The sequence below is a fragment of the Salvelinus alpinus genome, chromosome 30 (assembly GCF_045679555.1).
Source record: "Salvelinus alpinus chromosome 30, SLU_Salpinus.1, whole genome shotgun sequence".
Lineage (NCBI taxonomy): Eukaryota > Metazoa > Chordata > Actinopteri > Salmoniformes > Salmonidae > Salvelinus > Salvelinus alpinus.
Genome location: NC_092115.1, coordinates 430,486 through 453,600, shown reverse-complemented (window position 1 = coordinate 453,600; position 23,115 = coordinate 430,486). Strand labels below are relative to the sequence as shown.

General features: G+C 44.7%; 1 protein-coding gene across 2 annotated transcripts in view; it reads left to right on the top strand.

Moving 5' to 3' along the window:
• The window catches only part of LOC139560606 (deoxynucleoside triphosphate triphosphohydrolase SAMHD1-like), a 48,473-nt gene extending 32,384 nt beyond the window's left edge, over nt 1–16,089 (top strand). For both annotated transcript variants that reach the window (XM_071377536.1, XM_071377535.1), the window contains exons 9-16: nt 7,436–7,544; nt 8,359–8,450; nt 12,439–12,554; nt 13,728–13,867; nt 13,970–14,059; nt 14,218–14,322; nt 14,420–14,557; nt 14,735–16,089. In XM_071377536.1, coding sequence (XP_071233637.1) covers nt 7,436–7,544; nt 8,359–8,450; nt 12,439–12,554; nt 13,728–13,867; nt 13,970–14,059; nt 14,218–14,322; nt 14,420–14,557; nt 14,735–14,749 — 805 coding nt within the window. In that variant the 3' untranslated portion in view covers nt 14,750–16,089. The remainder of the gene's footprint in view (nt 1–7,435; nt 7,545–8,358; nt 8,451–12,438; nt 12,555–13,727; nt 13,868–13,969; nt 14,060–14,217; nt 14,323–14,419; nt 14,558–14,734) is intronic.
• Nucleotides 16,090–23,115: the final 7,026 nt, after the last annotated feature.

Below are 23,115 nucleotides of genomic sequence, written 5' to 3'. Positions count from 1 at the left end.
AGTGTGCATAGACAGTGAATATACTACAGGTATATGTATGCCCGCAGGCCTCTTGCCTTAGCAATCCCAAGGTGCCTTCCACTTCCCCCCTGGGAACAAATGAAACAGAATAACAAACCATCCACTTCACAACAAAACTGAGTCAACTAACTCAGGCCACTTTTTTTAACATCCGGCGCCGGAAAGAGATGGCCGCCTCGCTTCGCGTTCCTTGGAAAATATGCAGTATTTTGCTTTTTTATGTGTTATTTCTTACATCGGTACCCCAGGTAATCTTAGGTTTCATTACATACAGTCGGGAGGAACTACTGAATATACGATTAACGTCAACTCATCATCGTTCCTACCAGGAATATGACTTTCCCGAAACGGATCCAGTGTTTTGCCTTCCACCCAATACAATGGATCTGATCCCAGCCGGCGACCCTGTGCGACGCCGTAAAAGGGGCAAACGAGGCGGTCTCGTGGTCAGGCTTCGGAGACGGGCACATCGCGCTCCACTCCCTAGCATACTACTCGCCAATGTCCAGTCTCTTGACAATAAGGTTGATGAAATCCGAGCACGGGTAGCATTCCAGAGAGACATCAGGGATTGCAACGTGCTCTGCTTCACGGAAACATGGCTAACTCAAGAGACGCTAACGGAGTCGGTGCAGCCAGCTGGTTTCTTCATGCATCGCGCCGACAGAAACAAACATCTTTCTGGTAAGAAGAGGGGCGGGGGGGTATGCCTTATGATTAACGAGACGTGGTGTGATCATCATAACAACACACAGGAACTCAAGTCGTTCTGTTCACCTGATCTAGAACTCCTCACAATCAAATGTCGACCGCATTATCTACCAAGGGAATTCTCTTCAATCATAATCACAGCCGTATATATTCCCCCCCAAGCAGACACATCGATGGTACTGAACGAACTCTATCTGACTCTTTGTAAACTGGAAACCACACACCCTGAGGCTGCATTCATCGTAGCTGGGGATTTTAACAAGGCTAATCTAAAAACAAAACTCCCTAAATTCTATCAGCATATCGATTGTGCTACCAGGGCTGGGAAAACCCTAGATCATTGTTATACTAATTTCCGCGACGCATATAAGGCCCTCCCCCGCCCCCCTTTCGGAAAAGCTGACCACGACTCCATTTTGTTGATTCCAGCCTACAAACAGAAACTAAAACAACAAGCTCCCGTGCTCAGGTCTGTTCAACGCTGGTCCGACCAATCTGAATCCACGCTTCAAGACTGCTTCGATCACGCGGATTGGAATATGTTCCGCATTGCGTCCAACAACAATATTGACGAATATGCTGATTCGGTGAGCGAGTTCATTAGGAAGTGCATTGACGATGTCGTACCCACAGCAACGATTAAAACATTCCCAAACCAGAAACCGTGGATTGACGGCAGCATTCGCGTGAAACTGAAAGCACGAACCACTGCTTTTAACCAGGGCAAGGTGACCGGAAGCATGACCGAATACAAACAGTGTAGCTATTCTCTCCGCAAGGCAATCAAACAGGCTAAGTCCCAGTACAGAGACAAAATCGAGTCGCAATTCAACAGCTCAGACACAAGAGGTATGTGGCAGGGTCTACAGTCAATCACGGATTACAAAAAGAAAACCAGCCCCATCGCGGACCAGGATGTCTTGCTCCCAGACAGGCTAAACAACTTTTTTGCCCGCTTTGAGGACAATACAGTGCCACTGACACGGCCCCCTACCAAAACCTGCGGGCTCTCCTTCACTGCAGCCGAGGTGAGTAAAACATTTAAACGTGTTAACCCTCGCAAGGCTGCAGGCCCAGACGGCATTCCCAGCCGCGTCCTCAGAGCATGCGCAGACCAGCTGGCTGGTGTGTTTACGGACATATTCAATCAATCCTTATCCCAGTCTGCTGTTCCCACATGCTTCAAGAGGGCCACCATTGTTCCTGTTCCCAAGAAAGCTAAGGTAACTGAGCTAAACGACTACCGCCCCGTAGCACTCACTTCCGTCATCATGAAGTGCTTTGAGAGACTAGTCAAGGACCATATCACCTCCACCCTACCGGACACCCTAGACCCACTCCAATTTGCTTACCGACCCAATAGGTCCACAGACGACGCAATCGCAACCACACTGCACACTGCCCTAACCCATCTGGACAAGAGGAATACCCATGTGAGAATGCTGTTCATCGATTACAGCTCAGCATTTAACACCATAGTACCCTCCAAACTCGTCATCAAGCTCGAGACCCTGGGTCTCGACCCCGCCCTGTGCAACTGGGTCCTGGACTTCCTGACGGGCCGCCCCCAGGTGGTGAGGGTAGGTAACAACATCTCCACCCCGCTGATCCTCAACACTGGGGCCCCACAAGGGTGCGTTCTGAGCCCTCTCCTGTACTCCCTGTTCACCCACGACTGCGTGGCCATGCACGCCTCCAACTCAATCATCAAGTTTGCGGATGACACTACAGTGGTAGGCTTGATTACCAACAACGACGAGACGGCCTACAGGGAGGAGGTGAGGGCCCTCGGAGTGTGGTGTCAGGAAAATAACCTCACACTCAACGTCAACAAAACAAAGGAGATGATTGTGGACTTCAGGAAACAGCAGAGGGAGCACCCCCCTATCCACATCGACGGGTCAGTAGTGGAGAAGGTGGAAAGTTTTAAGTTCCTCGGTGTACACATCACGGACAAATTGAATTGGTCCACCCACACAGACAGCGTTGTGAAGAAGGCGCAGCAGCGCCTCTTCAACCTCAGGAGGCTGAAGAAATTCGGCTTGTCACCAAAAGCACTCACAAACTTCTACAGATGCACAATCGAGAGCATCCTGTCGGGCTGTATCACCGCCTGGTACGGCAACTGCTCCGCCCACAACCGTAAGGCTCTCCAGAGGGTAGTGAGGTCTGCAGAACGCACCACCGGGGGCAAACTACCTGCCCTCCAGGACACCTACACCACCCGATGTCACAGGAAGGCCATAAAGATCATCAAGGACAACAACCACCCAAGCCACTGCCTGTTCACCCCGCTATCATCCAGAAGGCGAGGTCAGTACAGGTGCATCAAAGCAGGGACCGAGAGACTGAAAAACAGCTTCTATCTCAAGGCCATCAGACTGTTAAACAACCACCACTAACATTTAGCGGCCGCTGCCAACATACTGACTCAACTCCAGCCACTTTAAAAATGGGAATTGATGGAAATTATGTAAAAATGTACCACTAGCCACTTTAAACAATGCCACTTAATATAATGTTTACATACCCTACATTACCCATCTCATATGTATATACTGTACTCTATATCATCTACTGCATCTTGCCATCTTATGTAATACATGTACCACTAGCCACTTTAAACTATGCCACTTTATGTTTACATACCCTACAGTACTCATCTCATATGTATATACCGTACTCTATACCATCTACTGCATCTTGCCATGCCGTTCTGTACCAACACTCATTCATATATCTTTATGTACATATTCTTTATCCCTTTACACTTGTGTGTGTGTATAAGGTAGTAGTTGTGGAATTGTTAGGTTAGATTACTTGTTGGTTATTACTGCATTGTCGGAACTAGAAGCACAAGCATTTCGCTACACTCGCATTAACATCTGCTAACCATGTGTATGTGACTAATAAAATTTGATTTGATTTGATTTGATTTAAAGAAGCTCAGACAAAGCAACAAACACAGAACATATCAAAGCTGCTACCAGCAACAACTAACAAAGTACATACCATCAACCAACATGCTATAACCCTCAGCCATCAACCTTCTCTCTCAGCAATGATCTATATAACATTCAATCTCTCTCTACATTTCTTCTCTCCTATGATCTCTCTCTGCACAGAACACTGGCTTTTATAGCTTCAGGTGGCAATGGTAATTAGAGACAGCTGTATCTTGACGAGGGGGCGGGGTCAGCTCTCCAATCATCCATTTGGGGCTGACCAATCAGCTGCTTGGGGAGAAATTCCAGGAAGCCATCTCCTGAAACACACACACTCAAATAGAAACTACAACACAGAAACTGGGGAACGTAACACATTCAGAAATCTCTTCCAATACTCATTGCCTGTGAGCATCAGAGGTGAACCGGTTGCATACACAGCTCGAGCAAGACATTCATCAGCATTTCTCTGACTACGTTCCTCCATTGAGTCAAATAACCTTCTGATTCCAGGAGGACCATGAGCTGTTGCTAAGGTGTCTGGTTCATAAGTTTCACCTCGACTTGAAGTAGAGGGACTTTTGTCAGAGGTTGCTTGTTGTGAGTGCTGAGGGAACTTTATGCACTTGGCCAGATGATTCTGCATCTTTGTTGCATTCTTCACATATGATTTGGCACAGCATTTGCAAATGTACACAGGTTGTCCTTCTAAATTACCTGCAGTGAAATGTCTCCATACATCAGATAGTGCCTGTGTAACGGTCCTGACCTGTTTTATGTTGTTTTTTGCCATGACCAGCCAGAGCCGTCCAGCCAGGACCAGCCAGAGCCGTCCTGCCATGACCAGCCAGAGCCGTCCAGCCAGGACCTGCCGGAGCCGTCCAGCCAGGACCTGCCGGAGCCGTCCAGCCAGGGCCTGCCAGAGCCGTCCAGCCAGGGCCTGCCAGAGCCGTCCAGCCAGGGCCTGCCAGAGCCGTCCAGCCAGGACCTGCCAGAGCCGTCCAGCCAGGACCTGCCAGAGCCGTCCAGCCAGGACCTGCCAGAGCCGTCCAGCCAGGACCTGCCAGAGCCGTCCAGCCAGGACCTGCCAGAGCCGTCCAGCCGGGACCTGCCAGAGCCGTCCAGCCGGGACCTGCCAGAGTCCCTCAGCCGGGACCTGCCAGAGTCCCTCAGCCAGGACCTGCCAGAGTCCCTCAGCCAGGACCTGCCAGAGTCCCTCAGCCAGGACCTGCCAGAGTCCCTCAGCCGGGATCTGCCAGAGTCCCTCAGCCGGGATCTGCCAGAGTCCCTCAGCCGGGATCTGCCAGAGTCCCTCAGCCGGGATCTGCCAGAGTATCTCAGCCGGGACCTGCCCCTTGTCCCGGTGCTGCCCCTTATCCCGGTGCTGCCCCTTATCCCGGTGCTGCCCCTTATCCCGGTGCTGCCCCTTATCCCGGTGCTGCCCCTTGTCCCGGTGCTGCCCCTTGTCCCGGTGCTGCCCCTTGTCCCGGTGCTGCCCCTTGTCCCGGTGCTGCCCCTTCTCCCGGTGCTGGCCGTTCATTTAGGGGAAGTTAGTTTTAGGGTGGTCATTGGAAGGGGAAGACAGAAGCGGGGAGTGACTATGGTGGTGTGGGGGCAGCGTCCAGAGCCTGAGCCACCACCGTGGTCAACTGCCCACCCAGACCCTCCCCTGGACTTTGTGCTGGTGCGCCCGGCGTTCGCACCTTGAGGGGGGGGTTCTGTAACGGTCCTGACCTGTTTTATGTTGTTTTTGTATGTGTTTAGGTCAGGGCATGTGTTTTGGGTGGGCAGTCTATGTTATCTGTTTCTATGTTGGTTGTGGTTGCCTGGTATGGCTCTTAATTAGAGGCAGGTGTTTTGCGTTCTCCTCTAATTAAGAGTCATATTTAGGTAGGGTGTTCTCACTGTTTGTTTGTGGGTGATTGTCTTCCGTATCTGTGTTATGTCTTGCACCATACGGGACTGTTCGGTTGTTCGTGTCGTTTCGATGTAGTCTGTTCCTGTCCGTAAGTGTTACGTTTAATTATGTAAGTTTATGTTCAGGTTTCGTCTACTTCGTTTTCTTGTTTTGTATTTTTGAAGGTGTTTTGTTTTTTCCGTGTTGCCATCATCGTCGTATTGAAATAAAAGAGATGGCCTATTTCCCTACTGCTGCATTTTGGTCTGATGATCCTTCTCTCCTCTCCTCGTCCGAGGATGAGGAGAGAGACAGCCCTTACAGCCTGTGGCATTTTCCTGTAAAGAGTAGGGAAAAATTATTAAAGGAAACAACAAATACAATTCCATATACAGATAAAGAGTTAAGTAGTTAAACAACTCATTTGTAAGATAAATGTTTTAGAATGAAACATGTATGGAAACAGGTGAATTAACACTCCTCGGTTAACCACATAGTTTTTGCTACTAACTAGCAGAAATTGTTAACAAGTTAGAAATGATTTAAACACACTTTGCTGTTGGCTACTATTTACTAGTTATCAAAAACATTATCTGTCATAAAATATATTCACCCCACCCAGTATTGTAATCAAAACTTACCAGAAAGCATGTAGTCCTTGGCTCAGACAGTGTAGTAGTGTTGGGCTCAATAGCATCTCATTAGTGTGCAAGATCTTGAGAATCAGCTGTACATGTGATGGAAGAATGCACTGTGCATGCAGAGGGTTGCAATTCCATTGAATTGGGGATAGTTTAACCTAAATATGCCACAAGACCTAGAATTGCCTCGTGTGTTTCCCACAAAACAGGTTCACTGTTATAAGATCACTTTTTTAAATGAATTTAAGCCACATTCCCCAAATTCCCGGGCTTAAGTTCCCAAGGAAAAGTTCCGGGAAAGTTTCCAACCCTTTGCAACCCTAGTCTCTACCATTTCACATTTTGCTACATAAGACCGAATCCTGGTGGTGAGTCACATATATGTTCTTCCTCACTTCATCTAACCTGACCTCTGCCCAAAGTGCTCTTCTCTAAGTCACGGCTGTCATGATCACTTCTACCAGACTGTCTCTCCTCCCATAGGATCCTTCTCTAAGTCACGGCTGTCATGATCACTTCTACCAGACTGTGTCTCTTCTCCCATAGGATCCCTGATGGCGAACAATAATATCCTGACAGAATGTAAATGTTATACGTTCCCCTCTCTCCTTCAGTGACATGAAGAAGTATATTTCATATCAGTCGGAACCCATCAAAAGTAACAGGGTTGATGATTTCATCTGAAATCTGCCATAATGGACGCTTGGTGTGTACAACAGGGAGTAGCATTTGAATGGAAGCTTCACACAAAAAAGGAACTTTTGTTGGATTAATTGGGTTAAAATCTTTCTAGAAGTGACAGGGTTGACGGAGGGCCATGTCAAAATATAGAATTTTAGCACTTAAGCCTTTATTCATATAAAATAATCTGATTAATTGAATTCTCCATGTGCTCTATATTAAAGGGCACTTAGTTTAATATAACAGGTTTTAAAATTACAATATTGGTGCACAATTTCTGCTTAAAATATCGAAGAAACACAACACTCATTTTGTGGAACTACCATTTCATTGTAGAGCAAAGGAAATGCATAAACATTTACATTTTGTTTAGTGAGATGCTTTTTTTTTACATAAATGACAACAGGAACATTGAAAATGATTTTTATTTAAAAGAAGTTAAACAACATTTTAACATAATGGATACATCAAAAACAGTATGATAGGTAAAGGAAAACCCAGACAAAACCAACAGACTCCCTCACTTTCTCACTCCACAGGGACTGCTTCTACCTGGGCATCCAAAATAACTTTGACTACCGTCGCTTCCTCAAGTTTGCCCGTGTGTGTAAGGTGGACGGGAAAAATCAAATCTGCACCCGAGACAAGGTAAATGCTTCATCTTGGCCCTCGATTACATCTCCCATTCATTCACTTCATTTATGTTTTCATTCAACTTTTCATTATTGTTAAAGTAGTTAGGGGTTAGCCTAGTTTAGTGGTGATATAGTTAGGGGTTAGCCTAGTTTAGTGGTGATATAGTTAGGGATTAGCCTAGTTTAGTGGTGATATAGTTAGGGATTAGCCTAGTTTAGTGATGATATAGTTAGGGGTTAGCCTAGTTTAGTGGTGATATAGTTAGGGATTAGCCTAGTTTAGTGGTGATATAGTTAGGGATTAGCCTAGTTTAGTGGTGATATAGTTAGGGCTTAGCCTAGTTTAGTGGTGATATAGTTAGGGGTTAGCCTAGTTTAGTGGTGATATAGTTAGGGGTTAGCCTAGTTTAGTGGTGATATAGTTAGGGATTAGCCTAGTTTAGTGGTGATATAGTTAGGGGTTAGCCTAGTTTAGTGGTGATATAGTTAGGGATTAGCCTAGTTTAGTGGTGATATAGTTAGGGATTAGCCTAGTTTAGTGGTGATATAGTTAGGGATTAGCCTAGTTTAGTGGTGATATAGTTAGGGATTAGCCTAGTTTAGTGGTGATATAGTTAGGGGTTAGCCTAGTTTAGTGGTGATATAGTTAGGGATTAGCCTAGTTTAGTGGTGATATAGTTAGGGATTAGCCTAGTTTAGTGGTGATATAGTTAGGGGTTAGCCTAGTTTAGTGGTGATATAGTTAGGGATTAGCCTAGTTTAGTGGTGATATAGTTAGGGGTTAGCCTAGTTTAGTGGTGATATCCATGTGTGTTGTCCACATACAGGAAGTGGGTAATCTGTATGACATGTTCCACACACGCAACTGCCTGCATAGAAGAGCCTACCAGCACAAGGTGTGCAACATCATAGAGACAATGTAAGTACTCTCACCTCAACAGGTGTTTAATACAGGTAACTGCCAGATAGAGGAAACACCAACATCGTGTCTTAATAGGGCGTTGGGCCACTACGAGCCAGAACAGCTTCAGTGCACCTCGGCATCGTTTCTAAGTGTCAGGAACTCTAGTGGACGGATGCGACACCTTCCACAATACATTCTATCATTTGTTGTTTTGTTGATTGTGGCAGAATATCCCATAAGTGTTCAATTGGGTTGAGATCTGGTGACTGAGACTGTCATGGCATATGGTTTACATCGTGTTCAGGCTCATCAAACCATTCAGTGACCAGTATTTATGGTCAGTATTTATTATGGATCCAAGGCGGCGGCTTCTCTTCCTGGGGTCCGGCAAAATTTAGGCAGTTATACAATTTAAAAAACATTACAATAGATTCGTTACAGAATTCACAACACACTAAGTGTGTGTCCTCAGGCCTTTACTCCACTACTATCTACAACGAAAACATCCATGTGTGTGTGTGTGTACGTTATCATGCGTGTGTATGTGCCTATGTTTGTGTTACTTCACAGTCCCCGCTGTTCAATTAAATCTGATTCTCCTGCTGCATCAGTTACCTGATGTGGAATAGATTTCCATGTTGTCATGGCTCTATGTAGGACTGTGCACCTCCCATAGTCTGTTCTGGACTTGGGGACTATGAAGAAATCTCTTGTGGCATGTCTTGTGGGGTATGCATGGGTCTCCGAGCTGTGTGCCAGTGTTGTCAACAGACAGCTCGGTACCTTCAGCTTGTCAACACCTCTTACAAAAACAAGTAATGAGGAAGTCAATCTCTCTTCCATGAGAGCATTCAACTGAAATGTGTCTTCCGCATTTAACCCAACCCCTCTGAATCGGAGAGGTGCAGGAGTCATTTAACCCAACCCCTCTGAATCGGAGAGGTGCAGGAGTCATTTAACCCAACCCCTCTGAATCGGAGAGGTGCAGGAGTCATTTAACCCAACCCCTCTGAATCGGAGAGGTGCAGGAGTCATTTAACCCAACCCCTCTGAATCGGAGAGGTGTAGGAGTCATTTAACCCAACCCCTCTGAATCGGAGAGGTGCAGGAGTCATTTAACCCAACCCCTCTGAATCGGAGAGGTGCAGGAGTCATTTAACCCAACCCCTCTGAATCGGAGAGGTGCAGGAGTCATTTAACCCAACCCCTCTGAATCGGAGAGGTGCAGGAGTCATTTAACCCAACCCCTCTGAATCGGAGAGGTGCAGGAGTCATTTAACCCAACCCCTCTGAATCGGAGAGGTGCAGGAGTCATTTAACCCAACCCCTCTGAATCGGAGAGGTGCGGGGGGCTGTTTTCTCAATCTTTATTAACAGCATGCCACTGGCTTTACTCAAAGCCTAATCCTAACCCTAACCCTTTACTCAAAGCCTAACCCTAACCCTTTACTCAAAGCCTAACCCTAACCCTTTACTCAAAGCCAGTGGCATGTCATTAGTAAATATTGAAAAAACAGCTGCCTTGGGGAATTCCTGCTTCTACCTGTTTATCTTGCCAATGAAAAATAAATTAAAGTAGTTGGCAATATCAGTTTGTTTTGTGATAAATGAGCGATCTTATTCAATGAATGATGGAGCCGAGTTGGCATTGTTATCCTATAGGGACATAGTCGTGGTAGCCAAAATAATGGCCTGCCCAGCATGTTTGTTGCTTAATTAACTCAGAAACCACACCTGTGTGGAAGCACCTACTTTAAATATGCTTTGTATCCCTCATTTACTCGAGTTTCCATTACTTTGTCAGTTTAAAAAAACTTAAAAACAAATTCTTATCTACAATGACGGCCTACACCGGCCAAACCCGGACGACGCTGGGCCAATTGTGCGCCGCCCTATGGGACTCGCAATCACGTCCGGTTGTGATTCAGCCTGGAATCGAACCAGGGTCTGTAGTGACGCCTCTAGCACTGAGATGCAGTGCCTTAGACTTCTGCGCCACTCGGGAGCCCTACAGTACCAGTCAAAAGTTTGGACACACCAACTCATTCAATGGTTTTGTACTATTTCTACATTGTAGAATAATAGTGAAGACATCAAAACTATGAAATAACACATATGGAATCATGTAGTAACCAAACAATGGTAAAACATATCAAAATATATTTTAGATTCTTCAAAGTAGCCACCATTTGCCTTGATGACAGCTTTGCACAAGCTTGGCATTCTCTCAACCAGCTTCACCTGGAATGCTTTTCCAACTATCTTGAAGGAGTTCCCACATATGCTGAGCACTTGTTTTTCTGCTTTTCCATCACTCTGCGGTCCAACTCATCCTAAACAATTTCATTTGGGTTGAGGCCGGGTGATCGTGGAGGCCAGGTCATCTGATGCAGCACTCCATCACTCTCCTTCTTGGTCAAATAGCCATTACACAGCCTGGAGGTGTGTTGGGTCATTGTCCTGTTGAAAAACAAATGATAGTCCCACTAAGCTCAAACCAGATGGGATGGCGTATCACTTCAGAATGCTGTTGTAGCCATGGTGATTGTATGCCTTCAATTCTAAACAAATCACTCACAGTGTCATCAGCAAAGCACCCCCACACCATCACACCACCTCCTCCGTGCTTCATGGTGGGAACTACACATGAGGAGATCATCTGTTCACCTACTCTGCGTCTCACAAAGACCAAAAATCTCGAATTTGGACTCATCAGACCAAGGACATATTTCCACCGGTCTAATGTCCGTTGCTTGGGTTTCTTGGCCCAAGCAAGTCTCTTATTCTTATTGGTGTCCTTTAGTAGTGGTTTCTTTGCAGCAATTCAAACATGAAGGCCTGATTCACGCAGACTCCTCTGAACAGTTGATGTTGAGATGTGTCTGTTACTTGAACTCTGTGAAGCATTTATTTGGGCTGCAATTTGAGGCTGGTAACTCTAATGCACTTATCCTCTCCAGCAGAGGTAACTCTGGGTCTTCCTTTCCTGTGGCGGTCCTCATGAGAGCCAGTTTCATCATAGCACTTGATGGTTTTTGCGACTGCTGGAGTGCTGCATCAGATGACCTGTCAAAGTTGTTGACATTTTCCATATTGACTGACCTTCATGTCTTAAAGTAATGATGGACTGTCGTGTCTCTTTGCTTATTTGAGCTGTTCATGCCATAATATGAACTTGGTCTTTTACCAAATAAGGCGATCTTCTGTATAACACCCCTACCTTGTCACAACACATCTGATTGGCTCAAACGCATTAAGGAGGAAAGAAATCCCACAAATTAACTTTAACAAGGCACACCTTTTATTTGAAATGTATTCCAGGTGACTACTGTTAGGTTCAAATCTTTCAGAGTAAGTAACTCACGGACACTAGAGAAGCTTGACCAAGTTTAATTCTTCCCAAAGTGTCGTTACAGCTGTAATTCAGACACAGACATGGCTTCCCCCGTGGTGGTATTCATACCCCACTTTGGGTGGAGTCTCCTCCTTATCGCTAAACATTGCATCATTCTTGCTAAGCAGGGAACTAAGTGATATGAGCCTTCAGCGGTTTCTCCCCTTATTAGTACTGTCACATGCGGTTGGTTTCCCTGCACTCAGCCCCTCCCAAGCTTCATTATGGCTCCACCCCTCATGTCTCTTTAGTAACTAATGTTCCTATACTCTGAGTATAACAATGTTCAAGGTTTACCCCAGAATCCAATAGTGTGCAAAGCTGTCATCAAGGCTAAGGGTGTCTAGTTTGAAGAATCTCAAATATAAAATATATTTTGATTTGTTTAACATGTCTTAATTTTGATGTCTTCATTATCATTCTACAAAGTAGAAAACAAAGGAAAAACCCTGGAATGAGTAGGTGTGTCCAAACTTTTGACTGGTACTGTATCTCTGTCTTATTTCCTATCTTTTATACATTCATACAGGTTCTCAGAAATATAGTTTTTTTTCTGCTGTATGTTATATGTTCAAAATTAGATGTTATATTGTCTTGTCTTTTTTTCAGGATCACAGAGGCCTTTGTCTTGGCGGACCCCCACATCCAGATACAAGGTTCAGGGGGAGAGATGTTCAAAATCTCAACGGCAATAGACAACATGGAGGCCTACACTAAACTCACTGGTCTGTTCAACCCCATAGAAATATAAAGTGTAGAATGGCTCTGGTCTGTTCTACGTACTCTCAAACCTCTGGTTGTCTGGGTTTTATGCCAGGCATCAAGGCTGTCCAAACAGACCTGGGTTTTATGCCAGGCGTCAAGGCTGTCCAAACAGGCTGGGTTTTATGCCAGGCATCAAGGCTGTCCAAACAGGCTGGGTTTTATGCCAGGCATCAAGGCTGTCCAAACAGACCTGGGTTTTATGCCAGGCGTCAAGGCTGTCCAAACAGGCTGGGTTTTATGCCAGGCGTCAAGGCTGTCCAAACAGGCTGGGTTTTATGCCAGGCATCAAGGCTGTCCAAACAGGCTGGGTTTTATGCCAGGCATCAAGGCTGTCCAAACAGACCTGGGTTTTATGCCAGGCGTCAATGCTGTCCAAACAGGCTGGGTTTTATGCCAGGCGTCAATGCTGTCCAAACAGGCTGGGTTTTATGCCAGGCGTCAATGCTGTCCAAACAGGCTGGGTTTTATGCCAGGCATCAAGGCTGTCCAAACAGACCTGGGTTTTATGCCAGGCGTCAATGCTGTCCAAACAGGCTGGGTTTTATGCCAGGCGTCAAGGCTGTCCAAACAGGCTGCGTTTTCCATACCTGTTTTTTTGTGTGGCACATTCCTGTCCATATAATTACTGCTGGGTTTGGTTTGCATGATTACCTCTCATCTTCCCACACTCCTTATCACCTTGTCTCTCCCTCTCCCCTGTCTCTCTCCCTCTCTCCTCCCTTCCCCTGTCTCTCTCCCTCTCCCCTGTCTCTCTCCCTCTCTCCTCCCTTCCCCTGTCTCTCTCCCTCTCCCCTGTCTCTCTCCCTCTCCCCTGTCTCTCTCCCTCTCTCCTCCCTTCCCCTGTCTCTTTCCCTCTCCCCTGTCTCTCTCCCTCTCCCCTGTCTCTCCCTCTCCCCTGTCTCTCTCCCTCCCCCCCTTCCCTTGTCTCTCTCCCTCTCCCCTGTCTCTCTCCCTCTCTCCTCCCTTCCCCTGTCTCTCTCCCTCTCCCCTGTCTCTCTCCCTCTCTCCTCCCTTTCCCCTATCTCTCTCCCTCTCTCCTCCCTTCCCCTGTCTCTCTCCCTCTCCCCTGTCTCTCCCTCTCCCCTGTCTCTCTCCCTCTCCCCTGTCTCCCTCTCTCCTCCCTTCCCCTGTAGACCATGTGTTTGAGCAGATTCTGTACTCGTCGTCCTCTGAGCAGGCTGAGGCCAGAGAGATCCTCCAGAACATCACCTCCAGATGCCTCTACAAGTGTGTGGGAGAGGCCCAGGCTGAGGAGCCCGTGGAGGTTTCACAGGTGTGTGTGTTTGGGGAGAGGATATCTTTCCATGGCTTACTAGTGGAGCTTTCTACGAGGTTCATATTATGTGCCTCTCATCCTCATCTTCTCTTCCCCCAGGAAATGCTCCTGGACTGGCCAGGCTGGGTGGCGAGGGCTCTGAATGACCATCCAAATGTTACTCTGCAGCCAGAGGACTTTGTTGTCAATGTGAGTGTCCAGTCTTTTCACCTCAATCAGGGAACTGATTGAATACATTTTACCATCCCCCCCCTTCTCTATAGGTAACCCTTTGTTACCAGCTGCTCTGTTGAAAAGAGGTGTCTCTTTGCATGTCCATCTCTCCCCCGTATCTTTCTCTCCATCAGATCGTCAACATGGACTGGGGTATGAAGGAGAAGAACCCCATCAACAACGTGCGTTTCTACTGTAAGAACGACCCAACCAAAGCTTTCCCGATCCACCAGGACCAGGTCACTACTTCAATCCACTTACGTATACCTATTTTAGAATTATCCAATCATCTTTGGAGCTTGGAAACATGATATACGGCAATTGTTGTTCCTGTAGGTGTCCAAGCTGCTGCCACAATGCTTTGCTGAGCAGATTATCAGGGTCTACTGTAAGAAGACCGATGTGGGGACCATGCGGGCAGCGAAGAAGAACTTTGACCAGTGGTGCATGGACATGAACTTCTCCAAACTTCAGGTCAAGAGCCTCTCTTTCATTTATATATCATTTTATCTCAAGCTTTTAGCGTTTTTACGTTGTGTGGGGAAGATAACAGTGCAAGGCTAAGCCAGCTAGCTATCACTATCTTACCTGCACAACACACAGTATTTTCCCTATGTTTAACATTTACACTGGTGTCCCTGTGTGTTTCAGTCCACATGTATTTAGGATGGAGATGTGATTGCACCAGAGCTCACCCCTCTTAAGGCAAGCTGGGCACACAACAATGACAGTGAGGATAATGATGAAGAGGATAGCCAGGGAGGAAGAGGCTGCGCTGCAATCAAAGGTACACAAGAGAAGGCGAAGACCATACTCTTTTAAGAGGAAGATGAGAAACGAGAGAGTATCCTTCTGTTTACGGCAGTGGTTACCAATCATGGTCTTTGAGGGCTACAGGGTATGCAAGGTTTTGTTCCAACCCAGCACTAACACACCTGGTTCAGCTAATCTAGGTCATTAAGATGAACTGACTAGCTGAATCAGGTGTGTTCATGATGGGTTGGAACAAAAGCCTGCACACCCTGTTGCTCCCAAGGACCAGGGGTTGGTGACCACCACCTCAAGAAAATGTGAGTCAGACTTTCAGAAGAAGTCTCTTTAATCAGGGTTCTGTTCACTCTGATTCAGTTTTCCAGGGATTAGATCATTACACTCTCTTTTATTGACTTTATGTTTTATTTCAAACATACATTTTAGGTTTGGTTTTCTTAACGTTATGCTATTTCATGGTAAGAGAAGTGTAGGAGTATGTGAGTATGCATACCTGTTCTCCCAGCCTATGCATGTTGATGTGCCACTTTCACACATGGATCTTTCCTATAGCAACAACTATTACATATTTATCCATCCTGGTGAAAGTTACTCTTTGGACAATCATGCTTTACCTTGTAACAGAGCTGAATGTGTACTTATCCTTGGTATTATATTTAATCAACATGCAAACAAACAGGTCACCGTTGTTTGTGTTTCAGGGCATTGTCTTTCTTTTATGCATGGTTTCTACGCTGTTCTAGTTTTTATATACTATAGTTAGCCTGGTCATGCATACCTACAGTATGTAGGCTAAAGTAGGAGTTGACTAAAGCACATACATATCAAAGATCAGGGTACAATATAACTTAATTATCTTCCGAAAAGCCACTACTTTTACTGACAAACAATGTTAAGTTATCATATTATCTTTGTTTTCATCCATGTACATCCATGTACCCTACTGAGGCAAGTAGGTAAGCAGCTATCTGTCTAGTGTTTGGTATGATTTAGGAGTCTTGTTATGTTATCTTCATTTAAACATCATGAACACAATGTTTACCCTAAAGTCTGCCTCCAGATGAGCCCACAGCTGTTGATCAGACATGTTTGTTGATTTAAGTTATGCACTTTGTTTTAAATAAATAATATAATTTTGAATGAAAGACAAATGGGGGGGAGAGTCTCATCATTTGAAGGGTTTTGTAATACAGAATGTAACCGGCCACATCTGTGAAATACAACCCTCTTCTCTGCCTGGCTGTCTGAGTTCTGTTTCCTTACAATTTTGTGTAGAAGACAGCTCTGGGGGGGGGGGGTCTATGGTAAACGGCTTCAGTCGTTCATCTTAGGTTATACTATGCATTCCATCCCGTTGTGAGAGGGTCAGTGCCATCCGGGTTACTTGGGACATTCCTACCATAAACCTTAACAATGCTGCTCGCTCAATAGGCCTATTTGGTAGTTGATAACTTGGTAGCCTACAGACAGAATCATCTCTTTTCAGATCCATTTGCTTTCCAACCTGCGATTGTATTTTAAATATTGTGAAGCCCTGTTGTAGCTGCATCACTGACAGATTTGCCACATGTTCCCAACTTGTGATTGGGCTACACACAATCCACAGCTATTTAAAAAAAAAAAAAATCTATTGATCCTCTGTGGCTATATTATAGGCCTACTCCTGGTGTAGTAATCTGAATGATTTCATTTCTTTCTGAACAGACAGAAGTCATTCACTTTGGAAAATGTATTTTAATGTACCGGGTGTTGCACCAACTCAAGCACCCTTTCTGTGGGGCTATGAGTCTATAAGGAAATAAACGATTAAGTGCAACTGCTGCAGAGAAGAGTTGCAGGCTCGTCTCTATCAGAGCAGAGAGAGCGAGGGAGATTATAGAAACTCAATCTCCTAGTTCTCTCACCACAGCAAGGGCCACTCGTTGGTCAATATAGGCTACAAACCATAGGCTAAACCCGGGCTGACCCAACACTGACCCAACAATTCTTAGAATATCAGGCATGTTTTTCACATTAAGTTTTTGAGGGGGCATGAGAATTACAGAGGACTCAACTTGAATTAACTCTAATAGCCCTTATTAGAATAAACATTTTGTTAAAAAAAACATGCCAGGAGAGGCAAATCCTGGAAAATGGTTTCCGGAAGGAATCAGTCCTAAACTGGGAGGTGCTGGATCCTGTGCTGGCAGGATCAAAAATTAAGCACTGCTATCGGCTGCCTAGGCTAGTTCGCGACTGGTTCGCGCCACGGTGAAACATACACTCCTGTAGATCTGACATAATTGGGTGGTGAAACTTGCCAGTCAATCAGAAATGCAAGTTGAAGCAATTCACGCATTTTTGAAAGTGAGGAAGATCCTTGTCCTTCAATGGAAAAAAAATTATAATTGAAAAAAATGATTTAGAAAGTAATAGGCATTTTGAATTAAACGTAGAGTGGCGCTTATAGTTACATGATGACATCTTACCTTCAAAAATATTCAGCAGTCATGTTTTCGAAAAACAGTTTCCATCATTTGTCGCAATAAAGTTCGACAAAAGAAAAATGAACCACCATCGAACGGATAAAATGTTGTCGATCTTTCAAAAACTTCTCCTAGATCTTCTGTTTCGATTACACATGTATATATATATATGTATATATATAAAAAATACCAGAATCAGAATTTAAAATAAGGCTTGGGTTAAGAACCAGAGATTCAGAACTAAGAATAGAGCCCAGGGACCAAGCTCAGAGCTGTGGTCTAAGAGGTAAGATTTAGGTATGAGGGTCTAGGGGTTAAGGTTAGGGTTGGGAATTAGGGTTAGGATTTAGGAGCTAGGGGTTAAGGTTAGGGTCAGGATTAGGATTAGAGTACAGTTCAGGATTAAATTAGGATCAGGTATGGGGGTCCAAAGGTTAAGGTTAGGCATGAGGATCTCAGGGTTAGGGTAGGGAATTAGGGTAGAGTACAGGTCAGGGTTAAATTAAGGTTAGGTATGGGGGTCTAGAGGTTAAGGTTAGGCATGAGGATCTCGGGGTTTAGGGTGGGGGATTAGGGTAGAGTACAGGTCAGGGTTAAATTAAGATTAGGTATGGGGGTCTAGAGGTTAAGGTTAGGCATGAGGATCTCGGGGTTAGGGTGGGGGATTAGGGTAGAGTACAGGTCAGGGTTAAATTAAGGTTAGGTATGGGGGTCTAGAGGTTAAGGTTAGGCATGAGGATCTCGGGGTTTAGGGTGGGGGATTAGGGTAGAGTACAGGTCAGGGTTAAATTAAGATTAGGTATGGGGGTCTAGAGGTTAAGGTTAGGCATGAGGATCTCGGGGTTTAGGGTGGGGGATTAGGGTCTGCAAGGGGAACCACCCAATGAACAAACAAATAAATAAATAAATAAAAAAGAGAGACAATCATAAGTGCTATCAAACAATTTCTATTCAACCATGTACAAAAGAGAGATTAAAGTAGATGTGACGTGTCAAAATTTTGATTGATGACCCTATGTGAACTCTATGTGAACTCTATGTGAACCCTATGTAGTGATGACGTGTGCATGTCTTCTGGTCAGGCAAGCCTGGTTAGGTGGGGGCTATGGGGTGAGTAAGGGTCCATTTGACAGGCCGTTAATGATTGATGACCCAAGCCTGATTTATGACCCTATGTAATGATTTATGACCCTATGTCATTTAGAAGGGTGCATGCCCAGGGGGGTTGGTGGGGTTGAGTAAGTGACCATGTGTCAGGTCAACCTGTTACTGTTTCTCACGGTTTGGGTTGGTTAATGCCCCTTATAAAGCCGCTGAACAATTCCTGTTTAAGAGTGCACAAGATAACCCCCTGAATATTAAACAAAAATGACACCTATGCCAATTTTAGGGATGTTATGCTCGGCTTGTCATGAACCCAGTGACCAAAGCCTTGAAGAAGTTCTGTGTGAAGCTCCAGAATGTTTTAAAGGATTTTTGGGTACGAGTGAGGGCCCTATGTCTTACATATTCCACCCTGAGGATTCTACGGTAAAGATATTCACAGACAGTGGATCCAAACCCATTTATCAGGCAAAACCTGGGATTTTTTCTCCTGCTCTGGGGATGAGAGAATGGCTAAAGATCAGGCTGGCTCTCTGTAAAATTGAACAGGCTCTGAGTGGTACACAGCTGCCGGGCTATGCGTTGGAAGAACAGGTCTGCGGACGCTGTGATCTGAAAGCTCTAAGAATCGCTTCAATGGACTATGCCCCTAATAACAAAGTGACAATTTTAGCCTGTGAATTTTATGATGGTGCTAATGCTACAAAGTCTGTCAATTCTCCTGTAGCTTCCAGAGCCTGCAAAGATGTCAACTTTTTTATGCCTGTGTTTAGTTTTAAATGGTTGGATTATCCGATTTTCATAACCCTTATGAATAAGCTGGACATTCTCTTCCAAAATGGGGAACAGTTAAAGCGCTGGGCGAGGCTTTCCTTGAGACAGAGTCAAGACCAAAAGGCCCGACGGAGGATCTACCCCTGGAGTGAAAACTTACCAAGTGTTGATGTACCTAGCAAGAGAGCCTTGCCTTTTGAGGGCGAACTCGACACGGACAATGGCGGGTGGTTGCATAAGCCCCCTGGATCTGTAAGAAAGGCATCGTAAAAGACCTTAAGAATGTAAGGATATAAAATGTATGTACTAAATATTTTGAATGAAATAAATGGTTTTAAAATCAGAATCTCACCACGTTATGAACTCTCGCGTTTGTTCACTCTTAGCGCAGTCTGTCCCTGAGAAAAAACTTGCGGAAAAAGCCATGTGCGCGCGTATGTGCGTGAGGGAGTTTTCTTTAGTGGCTGTGTGTGTTTCAAAAACAGAAAAAGTGGGGGGCTGGGGTGTGTGTGTTAAAAAAATACCCTTGCATCTGCGCTCAAGGCTCTCTCTCTCTCTCTCTCTCGCTCTATGCCAGGGGGGTCGTTTGAAACCAAGGTTTACACTAGCCTGCAAAACAGATGCCTACCCCCCAACAATAATATTGTGTCTTACGACTCCTAATCTTAAAGGCCTTTCATAAAACTATTTTTTAGGTGGGCTAAAAAGTCATTCATCCCAGCGATGTCGAGACCACCCCACCCCTGCATCTAGGTGCTAGCACCCCGGAGATTTTAGAAGATCCAAAAGGATCCTAATGTTTAGACACACCCAATACCATGTGTTTGAAATGTGTCAAATATACCATGGGCGGGGGTATAGCCCGAAAAAACGACAAACCCCAAATGCTATGTAAAAATCATTCAGGGGTTTTTCTCTAGGTCGTAGGGTACAAAAGCGCTAGAAACCAGGGGCAATGTTAGCAGCGTTTTAGTTCCGATGCAAACAGCACCTCCAGAAACTCCAAGAATCGTTATCGGACTGAAGCGTTAAAAAGATAATCGGGGAAAACGGTCTAATGGATCTATCGCAAGGTGAGTTCTTGAAATAAATCTTTATATTAGATTTGGTTGTTGTGGGGAATTGTTTGAAAAGCGGGGTATGTTATAGAAATATTAAACAATCATTAGGACCAGTATGCTTACCGTATAACAAGGCAATATTAGCTAAAGTGATTATAGCTTTAATATTGTCGAATGTTTTATAGATTCTGAAGCATTCACGCAGATACTCCGAGGTATAACTGAGCTCGAACCATCCAATGGGGCTCCGGAACAAAGTGCAGACAAACAAACGCCTACCCTGAATTGTAAACGTAAGTAAGCTCCAAGAATTCCATACATAAAAATATTTATACCTTAAAAACAAAAAGTGTGGGCATCTTATATTAAAAGTTATTTTATATGTTTACAGAGGACCTAAAGCCTAGAAGGTTAAACGAGGCCCTATGGAGCCTGAACGGTTTCTGCCAAGCATATGACTACGAGACAATTATCCCCTATGAACCGGATGTTTTTACACACAAGCCACGAACACAGGATTTAAACGGCAGGTCAACTCCCCTGGGACAGGACAACGTTGTCCCCCATATTTCTAAACACCAAAGGATAATTAGTGCTCAGATCCACAGTTCCGCTTCACCCGAACAATTCTACTTGGCCGATATTCACGAGACCTCGTTCCAAGGACAAGGTATGAATCAATTATATATTATTATTTATAGCGTTATTTTATTATTTTTTTATTTATATATTTTTTTTTTATGCCGGAATATGTTAAAACCAGGCCTTATATTGTTTTTTTTTTTTTTTCAGGCTCAACATCTACCGAACCTGCAGATGCTGTAATACTGGCTGAACAAAGACATCAGCCCCTGGTTTCAGAACTTCTTCAGAACAGCCCTCGTCAAAAAAGCCGAGGTATTTAATTAATGTATTGTTAATATATAGGCTTATATCTGAAATGTATTTGGCATTTTTAACATATTTTAGGGTTAATAACCTATTTTTGTATGTATTATTTTTTATTTCAGACTCCTCACCGGCTTATAAAGACAACACCCAAACATCGGAGGATGCCCAGACAAGCATCCCCGAGGAGGCTCCAAAGACACCAGTCAAGAAAACAGCGAAACCTGATGATTTCAAAGATTTAAATGACATTTCTGAGGTAGACGATTTGATGTTCTGTGAAGCTGCCAACCTTCTTGAATCGGCCAATTCTGTGGGGGCAACAGCAGATTCTGAAATAGACCAAGACCGTTTTTTCAAAGCGTCCCTGGGTTTAAAATCACGAAAGGCTCTACTCCAGAGGCGCATGTGTATTCTACTCGAGCATCAATACAATCAGGATGTGTCATTCTGGCGTAGCGAGCTACCCCGTATGTTAAAAAACATTAGGGCTAAAACAAGCAAATACCGCCGTTAAAAAACACACATGTAAACACACACACACACATCCTTAATTAGACAAATGGCGCCCCCTATAGACCTAAGTGAGACAATTGAAACCCTCTTAGCCATGATCCCTACAGAGCTCCAAGATATAGTTAACCATATGAATGATTCGGGGGTAATTGACATAATGACAATAGATGAAAATCTATTATCACAGATTCCCTCCGAACTCATAGACATTATTACACGTATGAATGAGTCAGGGCCTTCCGAGGAAAACATGTTATCACAGATTCCCGAAACCATCATATCTCTAATTACCCAGCTTAACGCGAGCCCTAGGTTTAATTCGGCCCCACATACACCTCTAAGACAGCCTTTAACAACATTGTCCGAAGAGTCTGAAAGTCAATATGATGTTTTTGAACAGTTGGACAAATGTCTAGCAAATCTGGAGGGGGGGCGGTCTTGAGATCAGTGTACAGAACGAGAGCCCTAGGTTTAATTCGGCACCCCAGACACCTATAAATCAGCCTTTAACACCAATGTCCGAAGAGTCTGAAACCCAATACGATGTTTTTGAACAGTTGGACAATTGCCTAGCAAATCTGGAGGGGGGAGGTCTTGATCGAAGTGTACATGTTTTGCGTCGAAATAAATTCAGCAATATTGAGGTTCGACAGTTTTTCAATTTCGCATGGGGGGGTCAGATTCGGGAATATGCTGTGTTTTACGTAATGCTTATGGACACTTTGAATGAACTGTTAGCTAGGATTAGAGATTATAGCGAACCTAGGGATCTCTTACAGTTGGAAATTTGTGGAGACAGTCTACAGAGCAAGGTATCGCTTATTTTACAGAATGGTGAAGCAGAGCTTGAACAATTTGTTAAACTGCTAGAACGCCTTGTTCAGTCAAATTTAAACGTGCTAGCAGATAGGACCCTCAAACTTGTAGTACAATTAGTACGACAACCACAAGGGGGCGGGGGTCAGAGACGAAAGCTCGAGAGTTTAATGCAGTCCGAAATCATAAGCAATAAAAGGGCCTATCTCATAAACGTTCCCAATCCAGGTAATAAGCTATGTTTTGCCATAGGTTTGGCCCACTTACTCAGCCCAGGATGTACTGATCAAGCCGCGTTACAAAAAGCTCGAGAGCTACAAACTGCGGTGGGTCTCGGTATACAGGATGCTGTGGCTTTCTCAGACATAGTCAAATTTGAAAACTTTCTGAAAATCAAGATTGTGGTTTTGTACCACAGTAGGGCTAATGACGCTCTCCTCAAGTTCCAAAATATACCCGAACCACATCCTAAGACTATGTACTTTTATGTGCAAAATGAGCATTACTATGCCGTAACTAACATCACAGCCTTTTTAGGCGCTCCATATGTCTGTCCCGCCTGTCATACCGGCTACACACGCATGGGGGGGCACTCGTGCCGTTACAACTGTTCAGTATGTCTGGATAAACATTGCCC